This window comes from Melanostigma gelatinosum (genome assembly GCF_949748355.1).
Source record: "Melanostigma gelatinosum genome assembly, chromosome: 6".
NCBI classification, from domain to species: Eukaryota; Metazoa; Chordata; class Actinopteri; order Perciformes; family Zoarcidae; genus Melanostigma; species Melanostigma gelatinosum.
Window position 1 is genome coordinate 1,062,035 of NC_136639.1, and position 27,936 is coordinate 1,089,970.

Here is a 27,936-nt window from a genome sequence, read left to right on the forward strand (position 1 = left end):
TAAGTACTATGGCCACTACTTGTTGAGTATATTCACATGAAAGTGTTAAAATAAAATCATTCACAGTTCAGTTGATTACTCACCACTCTGTTGGTTTACGTTTCTACTGTTTCAACATCAAAACAATCCAGAGTGATGCTTCTTCTTCCTCCAATCAACAGAACAAGCAGCTCACAGAGTGACTTATCTACAGCGCAGTCACTCTACCGGAGCTTTCGACCGGTACAATGACTGGTCTTCATCTTGGAGGTCTTCGGTGTCTCTGAGAGGAAGAGCAACCGTCAACACGCCTGTATCAGTGCTGGGCGTATCACCGCTGATAAAGGTCACATTTAATTGGCAGATTTGTGAATGGACTTTGGTATGACGCTCAGTAGCAGACAGAGAAACAGGAAATATTCTACTTCATCAGGTGGAGCACTCATATATATATATATATATATGCCAAAAAAATTGTTATAAAAAAGAATATATATATATTATATATATATTCTTTTTTATAACAAAGGATATATATATATTATATATATATTCTTTTTTATAACAATTTTTTTGGCATTTAAATTAGAATTAAATACCATTCATGGGTATTTTTAAAAATACAAATTACACTTATAGGTTTACACTTTTCAAAGACAGACTTTAGTAATATCATATAAAATAACTATAATACACATGTCAAACTGTGTATTTAAGTGAATGAACTAAAGTCAGTGTCTGGCCTTCAAACTACCAACCTCTCGTTCTGTTATTATGTTATCACAACATAATAACAATAATAATAATAACAATAATAACAACAACAACCAGTTGTTGTTATCTCGTCCTTCGTGTCTCCGTCTCGTTGAAGTGAAAACCCTCAAGAACAAAATGAGAGAGTCAGGAGACATTTTGAGATTCCTTGTAGTGTTGCAACCAGGTAGAAGCTAATGCTAACGAGCTCATGCTAACGAGCTAACGCTAATCAGCTAACAGACAGCTCCCTGCTCTCACAGGGGAAATGAGGCTGTAGGTTAGCTCCGCTGTTAGCATTAGCATGCTAACGAGACGACAACAACCCACCGCGCCCAAAACAAACAGACTACAATAACCCACCAAACACGGCCACTCAAGAGGACACGGAGTCCGACACTTCACACGTCCGACATAAAGCGCCACGTTCACCACGTTCCTTGAGAATATATCACTTTGTTGACAGCAAGCTAGCCGGTTAGCCTAGCTAGCTAGCACCAACGGGATGTGACAATGGAATGCTACGAGGCTAACGGTTAGCCTTCAGCTAGCTTTCTTCCTCCACAACACAAAACACTAATGTCAGACAACACGTGGCTCCGCACGGAGCAGCCCGGTCCGGGTTGCGGTGCTCGGTAAGTTCATGTTAATTGAGATCATGGAAGTGTACCTCAACCCAGGAGTCGTGTGTTTAAGTCCCTGCCGCCGGCCTCTGTGTCTGAATATCCGGATACAGGAGGCGACAGCATCCCCCGAAGCTCCAGGGCCCTTAAAGTAGAAACAGATAGAGTCTCACATCAACGACTGAGCGGCTCGGCCGGCTGGACTCTGACGGGAGATCCGCGGTTTCATCCGCACCGCTAGAGGTGGAGGAATCAGACAGACGGGGGGGGGGGGTAGGTCTGAGAGAGGGAGGAGGGGAGGGAGAGAGACAGAGAGAGAGACACAGAGACAGAGAGACACCTACACAGAGAGAGAGAGAGACAGAGAGAGACAGAGAGAGAGAGAGAGACACCTACACAGAGAGAGAGAGAGACAGAGAGACAGAGAGAGAGAGAGACACAGAGACAACTACACAGAGAGAGAGAGAGAGACCTACACAGAGAGAGAGACAGAGAGAGAGAGAGAGACACAGTCTCTGTCCCTGGTCTCTGTCCCTGGTCTCTATACCCTGGTCTCTGTCCCTGGTCTCTGTCCCTGGTCTCTATACCCTGGTCTCCGTCCCTGGTCTCTGTCCCTGGTCTCTATACCCTGGTCTCTGTCCCTGGTCTCCGTCCCTGGTCTCTGTCCCTGGTCTCTATACCCTGGTCTCTGTCCCTGGTCTCTGTCCCTGGTCTCCGTCCCTGGTCTCTGTCCCTGGTCTCTATACCCTGGTCTCTGTCCCTGGTCTCCGTCCCTGGTCTCTGTCCCTGGTCTCTATACCCTGGTCTCCGTCCCTGGTCTCTATACCCTGGTCTCCGTCCCTGGTCTCTATACCGTGGTCTCCGTCCCTGGTCTCTATACCCTGGTCTCCGTCCCTGGTCTCTATACCCTGGTCTCTGTCCCTGGTCTCCGTCCCTGGTCTCCGTCCCTGGTCTCTATACCCTGGTCTCTATACCCTGGTCTCTGTCCCTGGTCTCTATACCCTGGTCTCTAGTCCCTGGTCTCTATACCCTGGTCTCTATACCCTGGTCTCTGTACCCTGGTCTCCGTCCCTGGTCTCTATACCCTGGTCTCTATACCCTGGTCTCTGTCCCTGGTCTCTGTCCCTGGTCTCCGTCCCTGGTCTCTATACCCTGGTCTCTATACCCTGGTCTCTGTCCCTGGTCTCTATACCCTGGTCTCTGTCCCTGGTCTCTAGTCCCTGGTCTCTGTCCCTGGTCTCTGTCCCTGGTCTCTGTCCCTGGTCTCTAGTCCCTGGTCTCTGTCCCTGGTCTCTGTCCCTGGTCTCTGTCCCTGGTCTCTGTCCCTGGTCTCTATACCCTGGTCTCTGTACCCTGGTCTCTGTCCCTGGTCTCTGTCCCTGGTCTCTGTCCCTGGTCTCTGTCCCTGGTCTCTATACCCTGGTCTCTGTACCCTGGTCTCTGTACCCTGGTCTCTGTACCCTGGTCTCTGTCCCTGGTCTCTGTCCCTGGTCTCTGTCCCTGGTCTCTATACCCTGGTCTCTGTACCCTGGTCTCTGTCCCTGGTCTCTATACCCTGGTCTCTATACCCTGGTCTCTATACCCTGGTCTCTATACCCTGGTCTCTATACCCTGGTCTCTATACCCTGGTCTCTGTCCCTGGTCTCTATACCCTGGTCTCTATACCCTGGTCTCTGTCCCTGGTCTCTATACCCTGGTCTCTATACCCTGGTCTCTATACCCTGGTCTCTATACCCTGGTCTCTATACCCTGGTCTCTGTCCCTGGTCTCTATACCCTGGTCTCCGTCCCTGGTCTCTATACCCTGGTCTCTATACCCTGGTCTCTGTACCCTGGTCTCTATACCCTGGTCTCTGTCCCTGGTCTCTATACCCTGGTCTCTATACCCTGGTCTCTATACCCTGGTCTCTATACCCTGGTCTCTGTCCCTGGTCTCTGTCCCTGGTCTCTATACCCTGGTCTCCGTCCCTGGTCTCTAGTAGGTAGTGCATGACGGTAGAAATCACCTGCTGTTCAGTATGAATCGTAGAATGTCAATAACAACAACAATAACAACAATAGAGGATGTAAATAAGGAGACGGAGACGCTGCTCTTCAGCTCGTAGGTTTTTTTATTGAATGAAGCAAAAAACAAGAGGATTTAAATCCCCTTTATGAAAATAAATAAATCATTTTCTTTTGTCTCACAGAAGCTCAGAAACAATCCGCAGACGCAGATTTCTTCTTCTGCCGTCGCTTTATTGAGTTATTTATGTTTGTTTGTGTTTCAAAGCAGGAGATCTGACTTCCTGCTGACGAGGGTTCATTCAGCTGAAACACCACGAAGAAGAAATAAAAACAGCTTTAGATTGGCACAAGATGAACGCTCACGAGAGAGAGGAGGAGGAGGAGGAGGAGGAGGAGGAGGAGGAGGAGGAGGAGGAGGAGGAGGAGGAGGAGGAGGAGGAGGAGGAGGAGGAGGAGACGACAGAAGCCGAGGGGTTAAATCATAACCAGCGATGCATTTTGGTTGAGCTCATGGAGGGACGCCTGATGGCGCAGACCTCCGCCATCTTTAATCCCTAAAACAAAGAAAACAATAAAATCTCAATGTGGAAGTTAAGCGTTGCCATGGTGACTAATTAATCACAGACTTTCCTTCAACAAGCCGACACACCTGCTGACAGCCCCACACTAAAGCTACCTCACCAGCTAGCCGGGCTCCCATTCGTTTACAATGGGGAGCGCTAACGATGCTAACGAGCCACCAGAAGAGATGAGAGAGAGGAGTGATGATGATGACGTCACACCTGCTGTTACATACTACAGCTGGAGTGTGTGTGTGTGTGTGTGTGTGCGCGTGTGCTTTAAACTCAGGCTTCACGCTACCAGAGACAACTTTTCTGTAGCAACGTTGCCTCTCAGTATGTTTGAAGTTGCCACACGTCTGGACAGAGCAACTCCGCACCAGACTTCATTCAAAATGTTGCTAATGCAACACGTTTCGCTCCGGGAACGATCTCAAAGTATTTTAAATCAGAGTTTCAACACGATGGATTTAATGTTTCTTGTATATGTGCTGTAATGATGTACTATAAGTAGTACTACATACTGATACTATAAAGTACAACAAAGTACTCGTTCTCTGCCTCGTGTCTCAGTGAACATCTGTGTTTAAACGATCGATCAGATCAAAAATCAATTCATTCATTAAAACCATTCAAACGTTTCGATCTCAGGTTTGATCTTTAATGTTCTCTGAAGGTTGGATGAACAGTGTGTGTGTGTGTGCGTGCGCTCCAGGTGTGTCACAGGTTCTACTGCTGGTCTTTGAACGCGTCCAGGCCGAAGGCGTTGTCCAGGAACCGCTCCAGCTCCATCAGGTGAGCTTTCTTGTTCCCGGTCGCCGGAGCTGCAGCCGGCCCTCTGCCCGCATACCTGAGACACACAGAGGTCAGAGGTCAGCCCCCCCACACTGATACTCTATGATGAAGATGAAGATGAAGAAGATGGTTACCAGACAGGCTTGGCCCTCTGGATGGTGGTCCTGATGCGAGGCTTCACGTAGTCGTAGTAACCCTGGTTCTTGTGCTCCTCCTGACACCAGACCAGGTCGGCGTTGGCGAAGCGCTCCGACTCGGCCTTCACCTGGTCGAAGGGGAACGGAGACAGCTGGGGGGAGGAGTCACAGGTCACATGACTGAGCACCACGGATCGCACAGCTGAGAAATATTATGTACGAGGCCGTGGAGACGGATCCTCAGGGTGTGTGTGTGTGAGTGTGTGTGTGTGAGAGGGTGTGTGTGAGTGTGAGAGGGTGTGTGTGTGTGCGTGCGTGTGTGTGTGACTGTGTGTGTGTGTGTGTGTGTGTGTGTGACTGCGTGTGTGTGTGTGTGTGTGTACCTGCTCTATACGAGCGATGGCCACCGTGTCCTCCATTCCTCGGCTCTTCCTCTCTTTGGTGAGCTCGTAGTAAACTTTCCCCGTACAGAAGATCAGACGCTTCACCTCCTCAGGACGCTCCGACGCCGAGCCTCCCTCTGGGATCAGCCTCAGGAAGTGAGTTCCTACGGGGGGGGGGGGGGGGGTGAAGGTAAGAATGTGCACCGTCCAGGTCGATCTCAACAACATCATCAACATGAATGACAGTACCAGGCAGCATCTCGTCAAAGCTGGATCTGGCCTCTGGGTGACGCAGCAGAGATTTGGGAGTGAAGACAATCAGCTGGAGGGACAAACAGGAAGTTCATCATGTCGGGCTGAACATTTTCTAAATAAAAGTCATTAAACAGCAACACTGAAGACGGGTGAACTGTGTGTGCGTGCGAGCGTCTCACGGGCTTCCTGTACGGGAGGAGGATCTGTCGTCTCAGGACGTGGAAGTAGTTTCCAGGATTGGAACAGTTCACTACGATCCAGTTACAGTCGTAGAGCTGACGCACCGCGAAGTCCTCCGTGAGGGCCTGACGGGGACCAGAGAGGAACACCAGTTACAGGTGTGTGTGTGTGTATACACACACACACACACACACACACAGTATCACCTGGTGGTCAAGGGTCATCCGGGTCCACTTTCACAATAAAAGCTGGGTTTGGGGTCCGGATTATCTTTAGATTCACACTAAATGACTGAAGTTTTACTCAATCGTCTCGTTTATAAGTCAACATTTAAAGAGTGAAATGAATCTCAGAGCATGTGTCAGCTGTTCATCAGAGCGGCCATGTTTACTTCCTGTTTCTAGAGTGAGTTTCTGAACCACACGCAGTCTTCTTTTAATTCTACATGGATGTTTTTTTGTGGTTGATATAATTTGTAGTTTGAGTTAAAAACTACATTCTCCATCTTTATTTCAACTGTTTTCGCAGGTTTTTAAAAAAAAAGCTTTTAACCAGAAATAACAGTTTTTATTCTACGACAGATCACAGGAAGTAGCTTCACGTTCAGGCCCCGCCAAAACAAAAGTCTGCTGGCTTGACAAACTATGAAATATATGAGCATTACACCTGAACAAGGTTTAGAGTGGAGTGTAAGTGACTGAAAGCTCTAAACCGACAGGAACCGTTGATTCTACCGATACCATGAAGCGCTGTGTCCCCCTGTACTGGTGGGAATGAAGCAGCAGCAGGACTTTAACTCTGAAAAGACGTGTTGTTGCGTCTGTCTGCTGCTCATAAGGCCGAGGAGAGACTCGTCTTGTTTTACCGGCATGACGTCGGGGTCGTCGTTGCACATCTGGAGGAATCTCTCTGGACGAGCTGAAGAATGTTCTGGACCCTGAGGACAGGAACACTCATGTTAGAGAAGGTCCACCAGGTACAGCTGCTTCTACCACGTCTACACGGGCGATCGTGAAGTACGATGTGTAGGTAGCTGTCGTCTCGGCTGTCTCTCTGTGGGTGCGTTTGATTTGCTCACCATGCCCTCCATGCCGTGTGGCAGCAGCAGCACGATGCCGTTCTGTCGGACCCACTTGGCCTGACCGGGACAGATGAACTGATCGATGATGCACTGAGCCGTGTTGTGGAAGTCTCCGAACTGAGCCTCCCACAGGATCAGAGCGTTGGGACTCGCCATCGCAAAGCCCAGCTCAAAGCCTGGAGACAGATTATATATTCAGAACGTTCATTATCTGCAGTCACAGAACATCAGAACGTAGAAGAAACCAGCTCAAAGACAACAGAACCAAACGGACAGAACATCGATCTGCGGTTCTGAAGAAACACCGAAGCAGCAGCAGACGACCGGACTCACCGAGGACTCCGTACTCGGACAGCGAGCTGTTGCACACGGTGTACGGCGCCTGGTCCGGAGCGATGTGGTTCATGGGAATGCAGATCCTCTTGTCCACGTTCTGGTCATGGAGGACGTGATGACGGTGGCTGAAAGAGGACAAACGGCTTCAGTCTGGAGGACAACTTGCTCTGAGCTCTTTGCAACTGAATAGGGGCGATAGGATAACACGCCTACATGTGGATCTTCAACCTGAAGCAGGACTTGTGTCAGAGGAGGTTCAGGATCCAGGAGACGACGGACACACCTGAGGTTGTGGTTTACCTGAAGGTTCCTCGCTCCACGTCCTGTCCCGACAGCCTGATGTGGATTCCCTCCTGCAGCAGCGATCCGAAGGCCATGTACTCCCCCAGAGCCCAGTCCACGGTCCGCTTACGAACCATCTCACCTCGACTCTTCAGGATCCGACTCAGACCTGAAACAACAAGTCACGGTCACCGAGAGCCTGAAGGCATCTCCACACGACATGAACCTTCACCACTTCATCACTCACATTAAGATCAGCGTTTATTGTGTTACAAGTTTATACAACATATATAGTCGGGGTCCCTGCTCCATCTCTCTATCAGTTTGGGGGTCCTTGGCCTGAAAAACGTTGAAGACCTCTGGTTTGAGATGTTCTTTAAGATGTGTGAAGGTGATCGATGTCTGAGAATAAGAATGTGTTTCATGGTTTGTTGGTCAAGACAACAACTGGAAGAAAAGCTGGACTTCATGAAGCCTCAACCAAACTAAGACGATGAATGAAGTATGAGAAACGTCGTCTGACCTCCGTGGATGGTGAAGTCCTCCACGGGGACGGACGAGGCCACGGTGCCGATGTGGTTCAGGTTCTCCTCAGTCAGACCGGTGGACAGGCAGCTCATGGACTTGGGCTGTCCGTCCAGAGTGAAGAAACCTGCAGAGGACACACAGTTCAAGTAGCTGACACAGAACCAGGACCCGAGACCCGAGACGCTGCAGAAGGATAGAAGGGTCTCTGAATGGTCCCTCACCAGGCCAGGGGGAGTCCAGCCAGTGCTTGATGTGGAGGATCTTCTCATCTTTAGAGCGAGCGTACGCCTCCTCACAGATCTTATCGTATTTGGCGATCTCCTCCTGAAGAAAGAGATGGAAGGTTTATTTAGAAGTAGAAGAAGAAGTAGAAGTAGAAGAAGTAGAAGATGTAGGAGAAGTAGAAGAAGTAGGAGAAGAAGTAGAAGAAGAAGTAGAAGAAGAAGTAGAAGAAGTAGAAGAAGTAGGAGAAGAAGTAGGAGAAGTAGAAGAAGTAGGAGAAGTAGAAGTAGAAGTAGAAGAAGAAGTAGAAGAAGTAGAAGAAGTAGAAGAAGTAGAAGAAGTAGGAGAAGAAGTAGGAGAAGTAGAAGTAGAAGAAGAAGTAGAAGAAGAAGTAGAAGTAGAAGAAGTAGAAGATGTAGGAGAAGTAGAAGAAGTAGGAGAAGAAGTAGGAGAAGTAGAAGACGTAGGAGAAGACGTAGGAGAAGTAGATGTAGGTGAAGTAGAAGAAGTAGAATAAGTAGGATAAGTAGAAGTAGAAGAAGTAGAATAAGTAGGAGAAGTAGAATTAGAATAAGTAGGAGAAGTAGAATAAGTCAAAGAAGGAGTAGGAGAAGTAGAATTAGAATAAGTAGGAGAAGTAGAATAAGTCAAAGAAGGAGTAGGAGAAGTAGGAGAAGTAGAATAAGTAGAAGCAGAAGAAGTAGGAGAAGTCGAAGAAGTAGGAGAAGTAGAAGTAGAAGAAGTAGGAGAAGTAGAAGTAGAAGAAGTACAAGTAGGAGAAGTAGAAGTAGAATAAGTAGAATAAGTAGGAGAAGTAGAATTAGAATAAGTAGGAGAAGTAGAATAAGTCAAAGAAGGAGTAGGAGAAGTAGGAGAAGTAGAATTAGAATAAGTAGGAGAAGTAGAAGTTGAAGAAGTAGAAGCAGAAGAAGTAGGAGAAGTAGAAGAAGTAGAAGAAGTAGGAGAAGTCAAAGAAGGAGTAGGAGAAGTAGAAGTAGAAGAAGTAGGAGAAGTAGAAGTAGGAGAAGTAGGAGAAGTAGGAGAAGTAGAAGAAGTAGGAGAAGTAGAAGTAGGAGAAGTAGAAGAAGTAGAAGGAGAAGTAGAAGTTGAAGAAGTAGGAGAAGTAGAATAAGTAGGAGAAGTAGAAGTAGGAGAAGTAGAAGAAGTAGAAGGAGAAGTAGAAGTTGAAGAAGTAGGAGAAGTAGAATAAGTAGGAGAAGTAGAAGTAGGAGAAGTAGAAGAAGTAGGAGAAGTAGAAGGAGAAGTAGAAGTTGAAGAAGTAGGAGAAGTAGAATAAGTAGGAGAAGTAGAAGTAGAATAAGTAGAAGAAGTAGGAGAAGTAGGAGAAGTAGGAGAAGTAGAAGTAGAATAAGTAGAAGAAGTAGGAGAAGTAGGAGAAGTAGAAGTTGAAGAAGTAGGAGAAGTAGAATAAGTAGGAGAAGTAGAAGTAGAATAAGTAGAAGAAGTAGGAGAAGTAGGAGAAGTAGAAGTAGAATAAGTAGAAGAAGTAGAATAAGTAGGAGAAGTAGGAGAAGTAGGAGAAGTAGGAGAAGTAGAAGTAGGAGAAGTAGGAGAAGTAGAAGTAGAATAAGTAGAATAAGTAGAAGAAGTAGAAGAAGTAGGAGAAGTAGGAGAAGTAGAAGAAGAAGAAGTAGAAGTAGGAGAAGTAGGAGAAGTAGAATTAGAAGAAGTAGGAGAAGTAGAAGAAGTAGAAGTAGGATAAGTAGAAGTAGTGGAAGAAGTAGAAGAAGTAGGATAAGTATAAGTAGTAGAAGTAGTGGAAGAAGTAGGATAAGTAGGAGAAGTAGTGACCTCGTACTCCTGACGGCTCACGGCTCCCTCTGCAATCAGTTTCTCTGCATATTTCTGCAGAACCGGCTTCTGCTTCTTGATCTGTTTGTACATCAGCGGCTGAGTGAACATCGGCTCGTCCATCTCGTTATGACCCATCCGACGGTAACACACCTGAGAGCACGCACACACACACACACACACACACACACAGGTAAATCTCTCAGTCTCACGAGGCTGCGAGTCTGAACTGAAACCATCGACGGCGTCACTGACCAGGTCGACCACCACGTCTTTGTGGAACGTGGCCCTCCACTCGGCGGCCACCTTGCAGACGTAGATCACGGCTTCGGGGTCATCGGCGTTGACGTGGAAGATGGGAGCGTTGACGACTCGAGCCACGTCGGTGGGATACGGAGACGATCGAGCCACTCGAGGGTCCGTGGTGAAGCCGATCTGCAGACAGGAAGTGACAGCTCCGTCATCTCGGTCGGCCCGTTTATCGACGCGGCCGCATTTGTTGTATGTTCGTTTCTGCGTTTGTTACCTGGTTGTTGGCGACGACGTGCACGGTGCCGTGCGTGGTGTAGGACGGCAGGTCAGACAGGTGGAAGGTTTCGTACACGATCCCCTGACCGGCGAACGCAGCGTCTCCGTGGATCAGGATGGACATCACCTGGACAAAGACAGAACGAGTCAGACTGAGCACGAATTAGAGATAAAGACAGCTAATCATCCTCTGTGTGACAAATCTCTGTTCTTCTAAAAGGGTTCTTATCAAAAAGGTTGTTGGAATATCAGCTGAAATATCACTGGAAGGTTGTTATAGAGCAATAGCATTGATCCAAACCAGAGATTACAAAGTGCTGAGTGTGGAAACAGAAAGAGGAAATCCATGTTACATAAACCCAATCGTACTGTGAACACATTCACCCCAAAGACTCACAACATAAAGGTTCAGATGATGAACATGTTGTTTTGTTGTGAGTGCTGCTAATGTAGCTGACATTAGTTTCGCTTCCTTTTCTTCGTGTCTAAAGAGAGAGGATGTCGTACGTTCTACAGATTGTGAAACACTCTGAGGCAGCTTTGTGATTGCGAGTTGTCTTTCTGATGATTTCAGGTTGGCGAGTCGACTTGTCCTGTACGTCAGAGGAACCTCATTTTCTCAGCGAGTCAGGAGAAACAAAGCGACCGTCTGTCTCACCCGGTTGCCGTCGTTGTCTCCGCAGTAGAACTGCTCAGCTTTGGTCTTGCCCTGCACCACGGGGTCCACGGCCTCCAGGTGAGACGGGTTGGCCATCAGGGACATGGTGATGTTCCTGTCGGTCACGCGGTTGATACGACGATGGTACATCCCCAGATGGTACTTCACGTCTCCAGAGCCCTGAGGAGGAGAAACCACAGCAGAGTCCCTGAAAATAACATCCAGAACTACCAAAACAGGCCAGCAGTGCCACCAGGAGGACATCAGCAGTATTAGTGGTGAAGCTGGGCCTTTTGTTATCAAAGGACTGATGTGGTTTACACTCTCGGGCTGTTTTTGACCAATTTAAACGACTAATTTATGGCAAAACTAGATTTATAAATGAGATTTGCATTGATGTAGACATTTAATTTGAATTCAATTCATTCTGTAAATAATCTTTATCTGGTTGAGTTAACGATGCCTTCAGTGTTTGGATCCCAATGACTGCCTGTTGATCTGGTTATTACAACAGAAGTGTAATAACGGCAGTTGTAATAACGGCAGTTGTAATAACAGCAGTAATAGTAATAAGAGCAGGTAAATTACCTCATCAGCTGCTTCCAGTTTGGAGTCAAACTGACAGAAAATCTGTTCCAGCTCTTTACGGATCACGTTGGCCAAAACATTCAGACGACCCCTGAAAGAAGAAGTACATGTATAAATATATAGATATATATATGTCATATAACGCTATATATATGCTATATAGCTCAGACAGACAGACGTGTGTGTTACCTGTGAGGCATGCCCATGATCACGTTCTCCACCCCGTTCTCAGAGGATTTATCAATGATGGTTTTCAGAGCCGGGATCAGAGACTCGCAGCCCTCCAGACCAAAACGTTTCTCTGCAGACCACTTCTTCTGCAGGAACTCCTCAAACCTGCACTCACACAGACAACGACATATTACAACAACGCAGGTGTGTTCAGGGGTTTACCTGGTGGAGCGCACCATGTGGTGGATGTAGGTGTGTTCAGGGGTTTACCTGGTGGAGCGGACCATGTGGTGGATGTAGGTGTGTTCAGGGGTTTACCTGGTGGACGCACCATGTGGTGGATGTAGGTGTGTTCAGGGGGTTTACCTGGTGGAGCGCACCATGTGGTGGATGTAGGTGTGTTCAGGGTTTACCTGGTGGAGCGGACCATGTGGTGGATGTAGGTGTGTTCAGGGGTTTACCTGGTGGAGCGGACCATGTGGTGGATGTCAGGTGTGTTCAGGGTTTACCTGGTGGAGCGGACCATGTGGTGGATGCTAGGTGTGTTCAGGGGTTTACCTGGTGGAGCGGACCATGTGGTGGATGCAGGTGTGTTCAGGGGTTTACCTGGTGGAGCGGACCATGTGGTGGATGTAGGTGTGTCAGGGGTTTACCTGGTGGAGCGGACCATGTGGTGGATGCAGGTGTGTTCAGGGGTTTACCTGGTGGAGCGGACCATGTGGTGGATGTAGGTGTGTTCAGGGGTTTACCTGGTGGAGCGGACCATGTGGTGGATGTAGGTGTGTTCAGGGGTTTACCTGGTGGAGCGGACCATGTGGTGGATGTAGGTGTGTTCAGGGGTTTACCTGGTGGAGCGGACCATGTGGTGGATGTAGGTGTGTTCAGGGGTTTACCTGGTGGAGCGGACCATGTGGTGGATGTAGGTGTGTTCAGGGGTTTACCTGGTGGAGCGGACCATGTGGTGGGTGTAGGTGTGTTCAGGGGTTTACCTGGTGGAGCGGACCATGTGGTGGTGTAGGTGTGTTCAGGGTTTACCTGGTGGAGCGGACCATGTGGTGGGTGTAGGTGTGTTCAGGGGTTTACCTGGTGGAGCGGACCATGTGGTGGGTGTAGGTGTGTTCAGGGGTTTACCTGGTGGAGCGGACCATGTGGTGGATGTAGGTGTGTTCAGGGGTTTACCTGGTGGAGCGGACCATGTGGTGGGTGTAGGTGTGTTCAGGGGTTTACCTGGTGGAGCGCACCATGTGGTGGATGTAGGTGTGTTCAGGGGTTTACCTGGTGGAGCGGACCATGTGGTGGATGTAGGTGTGTTCAGGGGTTTACCTGGTGGAGCGGACCATGTGGTGGATGTAGGTGTGTTCAGGGGTTTACCTGGTGGAGCGGACCATGTGGTGGATGTAGGTGTGTTCAGGGGTTTACCTGGTGGAGCGCACCATGTGGTGGATGTAGGTGTGTTCAGGGGTTTACCTGGTGGAGCGGACCATGTGGTGGGTGTAGGTGTGTTCAGGGGTTTACCTGGTGGAGCGGACCATGTGGTGGGTGTAGGTGTGTTCAGGGGTTTACCTGGTGAGCGGACCATGTGGTGGGTGTAGGTGTGTTCAGGGGTTTACCTGGTGGAGCGGACCATGTGGTGGGTGTAGGTGTGTTCAGGGGTTTACCTGGTGGAGCGGACCATGTGGTGGGTGTAGGTGTGTTCAGGGGTTTACCTGGTGGAGCGGACCATGTGGTGGATGTAGGTGTGTTCAGGGGTTTACCTGGTGGAGCGGACCATGTGGTGGGTGTAGGTGTGTTCAGGGGTTTACCTGGTGGAGCGCACCATGTGGTGGATGTAGGTGTGTTCAGGGGTTTACCTGGTGGAGCGGACCATGTGGTGGATGTAGGTGTGTTCAGGGGTTTACCTGGTGGAGCGCACCATGTGGTGGATGTAGGTGTGTTCAGGGGTTTACCTGGTGGAGCGGACCATGCGGTGGATGTAGGTGTGTTCAGGGGTTTACCTGGTGGAGCGCACCATGTGGTGGATGTAGGTGTGTTCAGGGGTTTACCTGGTGGAGCGCACCATGTGGTGGATGTAGGTGTGTTCAGGGGTTTACCTGGTGGAGCGCACCATGTGGTGGATGTAGGTGTGTTCAGGGGTTTACCTGGTGGAGCGGACCATGCGGGCCAGCAGCGTCCTCTTCTCCTCCAGAGTGAACTGCATCACTCCTGGAGTCTCAAACTTCTGTCTGATCCACTGGCACTGCTCCAAGTCGTTGATGAACATGAACTCCACGCCGATGTGCTGACAGTAGGACATCTGACCAACACAGGGAGAGACGAATCACCTGAATCACCTGTACAGGTGGCGTCTTCCACCCAAACATTGAGATATCACATGATGTTCATACCTCCAGTCGGCGGATGATCTCCTTCAGCGGCAGGGCGCTCTCTGAGCCTCCGATGAAGGTGGTGGTGGGCAGCCGGAACACCTTGTCCAGGTCTGACTCATCCAGACCGTAGAAGCCTACATGTCCCATGATGCAACACAGGACAGGTTGGGGAGGGGGGGGGGAAAGAGGGAAGGAAGTGAGATGAGGTTGCAGGTCGGAGGGAAGGGGGACACCAAAGAGATGGACAGACACAAACAGGCCGTGGAGAAATGAAAACATGCAGATAAGAATGAATGTGAATTATGAACAAAATATGGAAAATATGCAGCAACAGAGAAGATCGACATGCAGAAGAAGAGGAGAGAGAAGTGAGAGCAGCAGGTGAGGATCAATACACATACAAACAAAAGTAAGGAGACATGGTTAGTGTCATCAACTAGGTTCACACATCAAACCACACAGAAGGATCCATCGTCATCATCGTCATCTTCATCATCATCATCATCATCATCATCATAATAGGTGGGTCAGTGACATGATGTCTGTTTGAGTGTAAACATGAGGAAATACAAAGAAAAGAATAAAAAGTGTGTCGTTTGCTAAGAAGATCAGTGGATGAACAGGTCGACGTCTACACGTTCACACATGTAGATGATCTTTATGATGATGATGATGAGGAGGATAATGATGAGGATGAGGAGTGAGTCTGGGCAGCACAGACACATGAACACAAGCTGCTCCTGTGAATGAATACTGAATATTTATTGTATTTCAAACGGTTTGTTTTGACACTTGTCTGAAAGAGTTGTACGAAGGAACACTCAGGACAGTTCAGAGAAGCCTTCATCCACACGGATGAAGGCTTTAAATGTCACCTTCTCTTATTTAAAACATTCATATTTCCTGCGTCTACGCCGAGCGTCTACGATGTTGAAGAGCTCTTTAAGAGGGAGACCTTTGAAGAGACTTTGAACACAATGACGCAGAACACCGTCGCCAGCTTGACGAGCAGCTTCAGTTCACAGCTGCTGGTCTTCTTGTCTTAAACCTTTGTGTGCACGAGAACGTCTCGAGAACGTTCGAGCGTGCACGAGAACGTCTCGAGAACGTTCGAGCGTGCACGAGAACGTCTCGGGAACGTTCGAGAGCGCACGAGAACATTCGAGCGTGCACGAGAACGTCTCGGGAACGTTCCAGCGTGCACGAGAACGCCTCGGGAACGTTCGAGAGTGCACGGGAACGTCTCGGGAACGTTCGAAAGTGCACGGGAACGTCTCGGGAACATTCGAGCGTACACGAGAACATTCGAGCGTGCACGACATCTCGGGAACATTCGAGCGTGCACGACGTCTCGGGAACATTCGAGCGTACACGAGAACATTCGAGCGTGCACGACATCTCGGGAACATTCGAGCGTGCACGACATCTCGGGAACATTCGAGCGTACACGAGAACATTCGAGCGTGCACGACATCTCGGGAACATTCGAGCGTGCACGACGTCTCGGGAACATTCGAGCGTGCACCAGAACATTCGAGCGTGCACGACATCTCGGGAACATTCGAGCGTGCACGACGTCTCGGGAACATTCGAGCGTACACGAGAACATTCGAGCGTGCACGACATCTCGGGAACATTCGAGCGTGCACGACGTCTCGGGAACATTCGAGCGTACACGAGAACATTCGAGCGTGCACGACATCTCGGGAACATTCGAGCGTGCACGACATCTCGGGAACGTTCGAGCGTGCACGAGAACGTCTCGGGAACGTTCGAAAGTGCACGGGAACGTCTCGGGAACATTCGAGCGTACACGAGAACATTCGAGCGTGCACGACATCTCGGGAACATTCGAGCGTGCACGACGTCTCGGGAACATTCGAGCGTGCACCAGAACATTCGAGCGTGCACGACGTCTCGGGAACATTCGAGCGTACACGAGAACATTCGAGCGTGCACGACATCTCGGGAACATTCGAGCGTGCACGACGTCTCGGGAACATTCGAGCGTACACGAGAACATTCGAGCGTGCACGACATCTCGGGAACATTCGAGCGTGCACGACATCTCGGGAACATTCGAGCGTGCACGACGTCTCGGGAACATTCGAGCGTACACGAGAACATTCGAGCGTGCACGACATCTCGGGAACATTCGAGCGTGCACGAGAACGTCTCGGGAACATTCGAGCGTGCACGAGAACGTCTCGGGAACATTCGAGAGTGCACGAGAACGTCTCGGGAACGTTCGAGAGTGCACGAGAACGTCTCGGGAACATTCGAGCGTGCACCAGAACATTCCAGAAACATGTGTTGTACATGAGAAGGTTGCAGAAACACTCCTGAGGTACAACAAGGTTTCAGTGGAAGAGGTTTACTGAGGGACAGCAGACGTCCCCCCAGTGAAGACAGGAGACAACAGGGACAGACGTGTTGTGTCCGGGGGTTCAGCTCCTCACCCAGCTTGTCGGAGGACGTGATTATGTCGGTGGGGACGCACGAGTCCAGGTCAGCGTCCATGATGCCGAGGGGGTCCAACTGTGCCACGTGGTGCCCCCGGATCTACAGGGAGTGACAACAGCACAGAGCCCACCCAGGACAGGAGCAGTGAGGAGGAAGAGGAGGACGACAGGGTGGAGTGAGGAGGAAGAGGACAGGGTGGAGTGAAATGAAGGAGAGGAGGAGGAGGAAGCACGATGCAACGAAATAACCAGAGGAGAAGCAGGATGGAGGATTTGTAAAGTAAATAGATGAAGATCACCACAAACGGGATTAGACACAGAAAAGGAGAGAGGAGGAGGAGGAGGAGGAGGAAGGAGAGAGAGGGTGGGTGGGGGGGAAGAGACCAGTATTAACACCACAAGCCAGAAGAGTTCTCAGTTCTTTAGTCTCACCGACGTCCTGGAGGCCGGCAATCACCGGAGCATCATCTAAATTCACACAACTGATTCCCAGAGGATCCAACTGGGCATTGCGATGCCCCATCACCTACACACACACACACACACACACACACACACACACACACACTGATCGTGTCAGGTGACTGGAGGTCTGCACAGGTCCAGATAGCTGAGAGCTGAACCAGGACCAGAGTGTCTGGATGGGTCCAGGTTACAGCTGAATCCAGTCTGATCCGGTTCAGGGGGGTCCTGGTGTGAAGTGTTGGTCTTCAGCTGAGTTATCAGTACGTCATGTACAAGTTCTGTTTTAAGCGCCATTGTTACACTGTATTTTAAAAAGTAGCGTATTGCAATATATCGTATCGAGACACGTGTAACCGAACAAACATCGTGCTGTGTTGAAGAAGACTTGAAACTAGAGATTGAGACATAAACTCATGTTTACAATGTTTACTGAGGGAATAAATCAAGAGAGAAGTAGAGTCATTTTCTATAGACTTCTATACAACCAGAGGAGTCGCCCCCTGGTGGCCACTAGAGAGAATGCAGCTTTAACACGTGAAGCTCTGACCTGGAGGATGACCACTGGTTTTACCCGGGAGGTTTGGACAGGACCCCAGCTGTCAGCTGTGGCGCCGTTAATTGGTTAATTGGTTTAATTGAGATCAATGCACCATGAGATTGTATCAAACTGTGTAAATCTGGAGATAAACTTCAAAACATTTAATTTAAGACGAACCTCCGTTGTGACATTCAGGACCCGTGAAGACCTCCACTCACCACTTCATAGTGATCAGGGTCCAAGCCTTCTCCATGAAGAGGACCTTCATCAAACATGTTTCCATCATTGATGATGTCATTGATGATGTCATCAGAAACAATGAATTCAGTTTTTAAACTGGTTACTTTAAACACTTCCTGCTTTCAGGTTGAGAAACTCTGAAATACATCAACTACATTAAATATAGTTTATAAAGAATTACTCTTCACAACTGATATGAAAAAAAACTTTGAATAACAATATATTATAATTATATAATATATATATTATTGTGTATAGGATATATATAACAATTATAAAACAATCTAGATTCGGGAAAAAGAGGAAACAAGCAGTCGGCTCCATGTTTCATGACGTTCTGAGGAAAAAGACGTTAAATATATTTATATCACATTAATATAAACCAGGAAGTAGTCAGGACCTAGAAATGAGGCTGAGAATATTAAACATAATTATATACAAACAGTTATTCATAATCACCTTACTCAACGTCCACACAAATCACCAGAACTTTGAAACCTCGACTTGATATTAAAATGAAATCAGTTCTCAACCTTTCTATCTTCCACTGGTGACAGGAAGTCTGACACAAGAAATACTCCGTTTGGTTTCTGGTTCTCCTCGTCTGACTTCTCTTCAGAACCAAAACATTAAAACAGCCTGCAAAGCATGATGGGATATGTCGTTTTAAACCCTGACGGATTTGTGTGTGTGTATATGTATGTATATATATACACATATACATACATATGTACATATACATATATATACACACACGCACACACACACACACATATATATATATATATACATATGTGTGTGTATGTATATATGTATATGTACATATATACATACATATGTACATATACATATATATACACACATACATATATATACGCACACACACACACACACACACACGTATGTATGTATGTATGTATGTATATATATATATATATATATACATACATACATATATACATATATACATATACACATATACATATACATATATATATACATATACATATACATATATATATATACATATATATATATGTGTGTGTGTGTATATATATATGGGTGTGTGTGTGTGTGTGTGTATATGGGTGTGTGTGTGTGTGTGTGTATATATGGGTGTGTGTGTGTGTATATGGGTGTGTGTGTGTGTGTGTGTGTGTATATATGGGTGTGTGTGTATATATGGGTGTGTGTGTGTGTATATGGGTGTGTGTGTATATATGGGTGTGTGTGTGTATATATGGGTGTGTGTGTGTATATGGGTGTGTGTGTGTGTATATGGGTGTGTGTGTGTATATATGGGTGTGTGTGTGTATATATGGGTGTGTGTGTGTATATGGGTGTGTGTGTGTATATATGGGTGTGTGTGTATATATGGGTGTGTGTGTGTATATGGGTGTGTGTGTGTGTATATATGGGTGTGTGTGTATATATGGGTGTGTGTGTGTATATATGGGTGTGTGTGTGTATATGGGTGTGTGTGTGTGTATATGGGTGTGTGTGTGTGTATATGGGTGTGTGTGTGTATATATGGGTGTGTGTGTGTGTATATATGGGTGTGTGTGTGTATATGGGTGTGTGTGTGTATATATGGGCGTGTGTGTATATATGGGTGTGTGTGTGTATATGGGTGTGTGTGTGTGTATATATGGGTGTGTGTATATATGGGTGTGTGTGTATATGGGTGTGTGTGTGTGTATATATGGGTGTGTGTGTATATATGGGTGTGTGTGTATATGGGTGTGTGTGTGTATATGGGTGTGTGTGTGTGTATATATGGGTGTGTGTGTATATATGGGTGTGTGTGTATATGGGTGTGTGTGTGTATATGGGTGTGTGTGTGTGTATATATGGGTGTGTGTGTATATATGGGTGTGTGTGTATATATGGGTGTGTGTGTGTATATATGGGTGTGTGTGTATATGGGTGTGTGTGTATATGGGTGTGTGTGTGTATATATGGGTGTGTGTGTGTATATATGGGTGTGTGTATATATGGGTGTGTGTGTGTATATATATGTGTGTGTGTGTATATATGGGTGTGTGTGTATATGGGTGTGTGTGTGTATATATGGGTGTGTGTGTGTATATATGGGTGTGTGTGTGTGTATATGGGTGTGTGTGTGTATATGGGTGTGTGTGTGTATATATGGGTGTGTGTGTGTGTATATGGGTGTGTGTGTGTGTATATGGGTGTGTGTGTGTATATATGGGTGTGTGTGTGTATATATGGGTGTGTGTGTGTGTATATATGGGTGTGTGTGTGTGTATATGGGTGTGTGTGTGTGTATATGGGTGTGTGTGTGTGTATATGGGTGTGTGTGTATATATATGGGTGTGTGTGTGTGTATATATGGGTGTGTGTGTGTATATATGGGTGTGTGTGTGTATATATGGGTGTGTGTGTGTATATATGGGTGTGTGTGTGTGTATATGGGTGTGTGTGTATATATGGGTGTGTGTGTATATATGGGTGTGTGTGTATATATGGGTGTGTGTGTATATATGGGTGTGTGTGTATATATGGGTGTGTGTGTATATATGGGTGTGTGTGTATATATGGGTGTGTGTGTATATATGGGTGTGTGTGTATATATGGGTGTGTGTGTGTATATATGGGTGTGTGTGTATATGGGTGTGTGTGTATATGGGTGTGTGTGTGTATATATGGGTGTGTGTGTGTATATATGGGTGTGTGTATATATGGGTGTGTGTGTGTATATATGGGTGTGTGTGTGTATATATGGGTGTGTGTATATATGGGTGTGTGTGTATATGGGTGTGTGTGTGTATATATGGGTGTGTGTGTGTATATATGGGTGTGTGTGTATATATGGGTGTGTGTGTGTGTATATGGGTGTGTGTGTGTATATATGGGTGTGTGTGTGTGTATATATGGGTGTGTGTGTGTATATGGGTGTGTGTGTATATATGGGTGTGTGTGTGTATATATGGGTGTGTGTGTGTGTATATGGGTGTGTGTGTGTATATGGGTGTGTGTGTGTATATATGGGTGTGTGTGTGTGTATATGGGTGTGTGTGTGTGTATATGGGTGTGTGTGTGTATATATGGGTGTGTGTGTGTGTATATATGGGTGTGTGTGTGTATATGGGTGTGTGTGTATATATGGGTGTGTGTGTGTATATATGGGTGTGTGTGTATATGGGTGTGTGTGTGTGTATATGGGTGTGTGTGTATATGGGTGTGTGTGTGTATATATGGGTGTGTGTGTGTATATATGGGTGTGTGTTTATATGGGTGTGTGTGTGTGTATATGGGTGTGTGTGTGTATATATGGGTGTGTGTGTGTATATGGGTGTGTGTGTATATGGGTGTGTGTGTGTATATATGGGTGTGTGTGTATATGGGTGTGTGTGTGTATATATGGGTGTGTGTGTGTATATATGGGTGTGTGTATATATGGGTGTGTGTGTGTGTATATGGGTGTGTGTGTGTGTATATGGGTGTGTGGTATATATTGTGTGTGTGTGTGTATATATGTGTGTGTGTATATATGGGTGTGTGTGTATATATGGGTGTGTGTGTGTGTATATGGGTGTGTGTGTGTTTATATGGGTGTGTGTGTGTATATGGGTGTGTGTGTGTATATGGGTGTGTGTGTGTGTATATGGGTGTGTGTGTGTATATATGGGTGTGTGTGTGTATATATGGGTGTGTTGTGTGTATATATGGGTGTGTGTGTGTGTATATGGGGTGTGTGTGTGTGTATATGGGTGTGTGTGTGTGTATATGGGTGTGTGTGTGTATATATGGGTGTGTGTGTAATGGGTGTGTGTGTGTATATATGGGTGTGTGTGTGTATATATGGGTGTGTGTGTGTATATATGGGTGTGTGTGTGTATATGGGTGTGTGTGTGTATATGGGTGTGTGTGTGTATATGGGTGTGTGTGTGTATATATGGGTGTGTGTGTGTATATATGGGTGTGTGTGTGTGTATATGGGTGTGTGTGTGTGTATATGGGTGTGTGTGTGTGTATATGGGTGTGTGTGTATATATATGTGTGTGTGTGTATATGGGTGTGTGTGTGTATATATGGGGTGTGTGTGTGTGTATATATGGGTGTGTGTGTGTATATGGGTGTGTGTGTGTATATGGGTGTGTGTGTGTGTATATATGGGTGTGTGTGTGTATATGGGTGTGTGTGTGTGTATATGGGTGTGTGTGTGTATATATGGGTGTGTGTGTGTATTATGGGTGTGTGTGTGTGTATATATATGGGTGTGTGTGTGTATATGGGTGTGTGTGTGTATATATGGGTGTGTGTGTGTGTATATGGGTGTGTGTGTGTATATATGGGTGTGTGTATATATGGGTGTGTGTGTATATATGGGTGTGTGTGTATATATGGGTGTGTGTGTATATGGGTGTGTGTGTGTATATGGGTGTGTGTGTGTGTTATATGGGTGTGTGTGTATATATGGGTGTGTGTGTGTATATGGGTGTGTGTGTGTATATGGGTGTGTGTGTATATATGGGTGTGTGTGTGTATATGGGTGTGTGTGTGTATATGGGTGTGTGTGTGTATATGGGTGTGTGTGTATATATGGGTGTGTGTGTGTATATGGGTGTGTGTGTGTATATATATGTGTGTGTGTGTATATATGGGTGTGTGTGTGTATATATGGGTGTGTGTGTGTGTATATGGGTGTGTGTGTGTATATGGGTGTGTGTGTGTGTATATGGGTGTGTGTGTGTATATGGGTGTGTGTGTGTGTATATGGGTGTGTGTGTATATGTGGGTGTGTGTGTGTGTATATGGGTGTGTGTGTGTGTATATGGGTGTGTGTGTGTATATGGGTGTGTGTGTGTATATATGGGTGTGTGTGTGTGTATATGGGTGTGTGTGTGTATATATGGGTGTGTGTGTGTATATGGGTGTGTGTGTGTGTATATGGGTGTGTGTGTGTATATATGGGTGTGTGTGTGTGTATATGGGTGTGTGTGTGTATATGTGTGTGTGTGTGTATATATGGGTGTGTGTGTGTATATGGGTGTGTGTGTGTGTATATGGGTGTGTGTGTGTATATATGGGTGTGTGTGTGTATATATGGGTGTGTGTGTGTATATATGGGTGTGTGTGTGTGTGTATATGGGTGTGTGTGTGTGTATATGGGTGTGTGTGTGTGTATATGGGTGTGTATATATGGGTGTGTGTGTGTATATATGTGTGTGTGTGTGTATATATGGGTGTGTGTGTGTGTATATGGGTGTGTGTGTGTATATATGTGTGTGTGTGTGTATATATGGGTGTGTGTGTGTGTATATGGGTGTGTGTGTGTATATATGGGTGTGTGTGTGTGTATATGGGTGTGTGTGTGTATATATGGGTGGGTGTGTGTGTGTATATGGGTGTGTGTGTGTACCTGGTAGGCCCTGATGAGAGACTGGACAGCCAGGTGATCCTCCACCAGCTTCTCCACGTTGGGCTGAGCTCCCACCAGAGAGGAGAGAGGAGCAGCAGACAGACCCAGAGGAGACTGGTAGGCTGCTCCTGGAGGAGCGCCGGCGTTAGCGTTCCTGAAGAACACCGCCCATGACTGGGGGGGGGGGGCAACAAACCATCAGCAACACCAACGGGTAAGATTATATCTTTATCTTCATTATTACTGAAGGGTAATATGTTCTTAGAGCTCGTGTTAGAAGGTAAACTGCTCATAATTCATCTCTAATATCTATTTTATGTTCATAAACATCTCCTTCAAACGACTGGATTCATTCTAGTTCATCACCAAAACTACATTTTACAGACGACATGTGAACACATCATGATAACGTTACAATGAACCTTCAGCCAGTACTCATGTTCACTGAGCAGAGCCTGAAGGCATCACAGTGTAGCTGAAGTGCGGATGTTTAAACTTGTGTTTTCATTCTCTACACACCTTCCTTCTCTTTCCACAGGAACAACATGAAGACCGTCTTCTACTTATTTCTACTGCGAAGGACTCGAGTTCCTCTGAACACCTTGAACCAGCGGAGGGTGACCCTGGTGGAGGAATCTAACGATCTCTCACGTTAGAGTTCTACACACGGGAACAAGCGGCTTTCTTCACTCGGTGACTCACGAGTCCAGAATGAGCTGAAGAACCACAGAGTCCGCCGGGCTCATGAACATTCCCCGTATGAACTCATTCCGCTCGGCTCCGCGCCGCCCTGACGGTGGTACAGTTCTCTGATCTATGGTGAACCCGAGTCACTCACAGTGCAGTGCTTCTGGTAACATGACTGTGTGACGAGATGGAGGCAGAACCACCAGCACAAGATGGAGGAACGTGAAGGAAGTCAATAAATAAGAGCTCAAGAGGAGCCGATGTTTAACTCTCAGCAACAAGACGAGAGAATACGTCACAGCAACGGACAGCTTTCAGGAGAACTGAAATATACATCGATGATGACAGAGTGTCGTAGAGGATCAGTGTTCTGGGAGTCAGACGGGTTTAATCCAAACAGAAAGCAGATGAACCACAACCCAGAAACTCAACTCAGCAAGAAACCTCCGTAGACGCGTTTCCATGAGGCGAAGCAGCGCCGCATGAAGAGTCCATACAACCAAATTGAATCAAAACTATTATAACCCTTAGTCAAGTGTACCGTTGTCTTTATTGAAACATGTTAATTACACTGACGTTAATTCAGACTCGTCACTTCCTGCAGCTGCTTGGGCATCGAACACAAATGACTCAAGCTTTTACTGTGAAGGAGCAGCAGGAAGTCCAGACTGAATCTGTGAGGTTGTTCTGTTCAACGATCCGATATCGATAGATGGTTCCATCCAGCGGCGGAAATACACGAGGGCAAAGCTGCCCCCAAGAAATGTCATTTTGCCCGCGATATCACTAGGAGAGGGGCAACAAATGCCCCGAGGAGCTTCTTAATCAGACCTGTGACTGCGTCCACTCACATGTTAGTGCACCTCTACGCTGACATTCACGGTAAACTCATTCAAACGCACAGATCGGGAGCGAAGGACGTTGAAAGTTAGCGGAAACATGAACGTGAGACAACATCCGGTTTCTTCAGCGCAACATCCGGTTTTCAGAATAAGATGCCAACAAAGTATGAATTATATTCACATCAAGTATGAAACATGCTGCCTGCATCTCGTGAACCAAATGTTATTGCCCTTTTGTTCATATAGCAGTACTTTCAAAATAAAAGTGCACAATACACTACTTTATAATTCATTATTGAACTTTGCCATAACAATGAGATTAATCGCGATTAAATATTTTAATCGTTGCCCAGCACCAGTACAATTCTTGTTGCTCTACTGACCAAGCAGCTATTATTAGTCTGCTGGCCCTTTAAGACTCACCTCTCATGTTATGAAAACACATTTTTACAACTTTTACTACGTTTATATACTTTTACTACTTTAACCGATTTGTATACTTTTACTTAACTTTTACTACATTTTTTACAACTTTTATATACTTTTACAATTTCTACTACAACGAAAAAAAACTTTCTGGTTGATCATTTAACGCAGAGTGAATCCTTAATTCCTGAATAGACCCCCCTGTGTATCTGGTCCTCCTCCAGACCAGCAGGGGGCTCCACTGCTCCTTACCTTGTGAACACTCTTGGGGTCCTCCAGCCAGGCGAAGTACATCTCCTCCACGTAGTTGGAGCTCGTCCCGTTGAGGAACGGCTCCGTGGCCACGGGCGCCGTGTAGCACCTGATTGGCTGAAACGTCCTGGCGACCCCCGTGGGGGCGCCTGTGATTGGCCGCTGCGGGCTGATAGTCTGAGCCGCCTGCGAGGCGGTTAGCGGACGCAACCGCGCCGCACAAGTCCTTAAACGATGCATCAGAAGTCCTTAAAAAAAGCGTCACGCACAACACCCGGCGCGCGTCCTCAACCTCAGAACCACGACGGGATAAAAGTCACTCCACACCGGCGTTAAAGTCCCAGGACTGAGAGGGACGAATGAAGCGTCCACCGTCCTCTGGTCCGTCTGTCCACAGAGACACAGAGAGAGAGACGGGTTGATTCAGACACAACAACCAGGAACAGGAAGCAGAGATCTTATGATGACATCACAGAATACGAGGCTTTGAAGATTAAAACATGAAACATTAATGCAGCAGAAACATCACATATGATACTTTTACTTGAACTACTTTAACTACATTTATATACTTCTACTTCAGTAAGTGTTTGAATGCAGGACTTTTACTTGTAGTGGAGTATTTTCAGTGTGTAGATCTTTTACTGCAGCAAAGGATGCAGGGCTGCAACAACGAATCGATAAAATCAATAAAAATCGATTATTAAAAGAGTCGGCAACGAATTTCATTGTCGATTCGTTGTGCCGCGCGATTATTACAGCACTCAATAAGTCGCGGAGATGTTTGAGTATAAAAAAAAAAAAGTTGAGTTGAGCCAGTCGCGCCGCCGGTCTCGCCGGGGCTATTTGTGTCCATTCGCACTGGAGAGGGGGCGGGGCTTATCGCCTGAAAGCTGTTCAACTGTCCACCATTAACCATGGAAACAATAACCTCTATTTCTACGTGCTGTGGAAGTCACAGATATCCCGGGAAACTAAACGCCGTCATGTCTGGTTCATAATATTGTTCAGAGGAGCTCCGTGGATTTCATCGAGCTGTATTCACTGTCTAGCAAGCCACCGGTCGCTGTTTACTACAGCTGTAGGAACACAACATCAACTGATTGGCTGTGATTCAACGGCAATAAACCGACAAAAAGGGACTCCGAAATAACTACGTAATGATGCAGATTTGTAGGTTACTGGTCTTCTCAATGGAGCTCTGATGGATCGGTGCTAGGCTATGCTAACATCGTAGCAGCTCCACCAGCACTCAATAACGTCATTCCGTCGCCTGTTCGCACGATAGAAACAGATACAGTGGCCCTGAAAGAAACACTTGCTTAAACCAACAGATTAGGTGTGTTCACAGGCAGTAAATAAGAAGTATACTAGATCTGTGGGATTGTTCCATTGTTTTGTGGCCATAAAGAAGTTTCGTTGTCTCCCGTTGAGTAAGTCAACACTGAACTTTATTATATTCAATAACTTTATGTATTTCCTCTTCAACAGACCTCATGTGGTTCCTCAGAGCCATGTTTTGACCTTGTTGGGTCTCCATTCTCCTTCTCTACAACACGGCCACCGCCCGCCTACACCGCCTCTTGATTGGCTGAAACAGGACTCCAAACCAAAGCCTTTTTCCTATTGGCCCACACCGGATGTCCGTCACTATGTCCTTTTCACGAGTCATGAGTTCCCGAAAAGGCTTTAATCAAAACATTGTGATTATGATCTGCCTTTCAGTGCAACATACAGACCGGAAGTTGTAGAGCGCTGCTATGTTCCTCTACATGTTAAAACATGCTATATGATTAGCTTCAAGGCTAACGCGTCGGGTTATGTAATTAGCCGGTTAGCTTTTTTACTTTTATTAAATATCATTAGCACGTTTTGGCTAGCGGGCTAAACGGGTGGAGATTTAGAGGTCCGCGGTGATTAACTAGATGTTTAATATATACATGATGTATTCTAACATGTGACACGTAATTTTCAGCAACACTCTGAGTTTCAGCGAGTGTTTTGACAGATGAGGTAACGCTAGTGTGTGTGTGTGTGTGTGTGTGTGTGTGTGTGTGTGTGTGTGTTAGCTAGCACGCGGCTAACATGCTAGCATGTTTTGTCTTTCCTCAGGACGGACGTCAGCTAGTCTCTAAACTAGACCCGGTTCCGTCTCTTTGTGGTCAAAAACCAGACCCCCAGACCCCAAGACTCTCCTGTATTAAGTCTTTATAAGTCCCGGTTACTTACCTCGAGAGAAACTAGTTCCAGCGGCTCTCCTGTCGGCCGTTTATCCCGGATGCCCTTCGCCTCTCCCGGTTGAAATTATGACAGCTCGGGGCGTGGAAGCGAGGCCCCGGATGTGACGTACCCTGACGTGACGCAGAGTAAACATCACGACGCACGGGAGCGGGAA

At 46.8% G+C, this 27,936-nt stretch overlaps 2 protein-coding genes across 6 annotated transcripts in view; both read right to left on the reverse strand.

Annotated features, from left to right (window-relative positions):
* LOC306778545 (zinc finger MIZ domain-containing protein 2-like) overlaps positions 1 to 1,576 on the reverse strand; it is a 14,519-nt gene extending 12,943 nt beyond the window's left edge. For 2 of the 3 annotated variants that reach the window (XM_079270079.1, XM_079270077.1), the window contains exons 1-2: positions 1,403 to 1,576; positions 84 to 262 (exon numbers count right to left, since the gene is read on the reverse strand). The gene's annotated coding sequence lies outside the window, so the exon portion shown is untranslated. The remainder of the gene's footprint in view (positions 1 to 83; positions 263 to 1,402) is intronic. The other variant, XM_079270078.1, reaches the window with a different exon arrangement.
* A 1,871-nt stretch (positions 1,577 to 3,447) lies between these two features.
* Positions 3,448 to 27,850, reverse strand: LOC306778544 (2-oxoglutarate dehydrogenase complex component E1). 3 transcript variants are annotated; one of them, XM_079270075.1, is made up of 23 exons: positions 27,771 to 27,850; positions 25,542 to 25,928; positions 23,335 to 23,508; positions 16,703 to 16,805; positions 14,262 to 14,377; positions 14,016 to 14,170; positions 11,896 to 12,042; positions 11,707 to 11,797; positions 11,119 to 11,298; positions 10,459 to 10,587; positions 10,188 to 10,367; positions 9,933 to 10,085; positions 8,120 to 8,222; positions 7,894 to 8,022; positions 7,389 to 7,539; positions 7,086 to 7,213; positions 6,750 to 6,928; positions 6,537 to 6,608; positions 5,671 to 5,796; positions 5,486 to 5,558; positions 5,237 to 5,400; positions 4,851 to 5,005; positions 3,448 to 4,771 (listed from the first exon to the last, which is right to left on the reverse strand). In XM_079270075.1, exons 2-23 carry the CDS (start codon positions 25,779 to 25,781, stop codon positions 4,651 to 4,653), a joined length of 3,069 nt encoding a protein of 1,022 aa, XP_079126201.1. In that variant the 5' UTR covers positions 25,782 to 25,928; positions 27,771 to 27,850; the 3' UTR covers positions 3,448 to 4,650. The 3 variants fall into 3 exon arrangements, with proteins under 3 accessions (XP_079126201.1, XP_079126200.1, XP_079126202.1); XM_079270074.1 differs by having other exon boundaries at positions 9,933 to 10,367; XM_079270076.1 differs by lacking the exons at positions 14,016 to 14,170; positions 14,262 to 14,377; positions 16,703 to 16,805; ... (1 more) ...; positions 25,542 to 25,928; positions 27,771 to 27,850 and adding an exon at positions 12,148 to 12,158.
* Between the last annotated feature and the right edge of the window lie 86 nt (positions 27,851 to 27,936).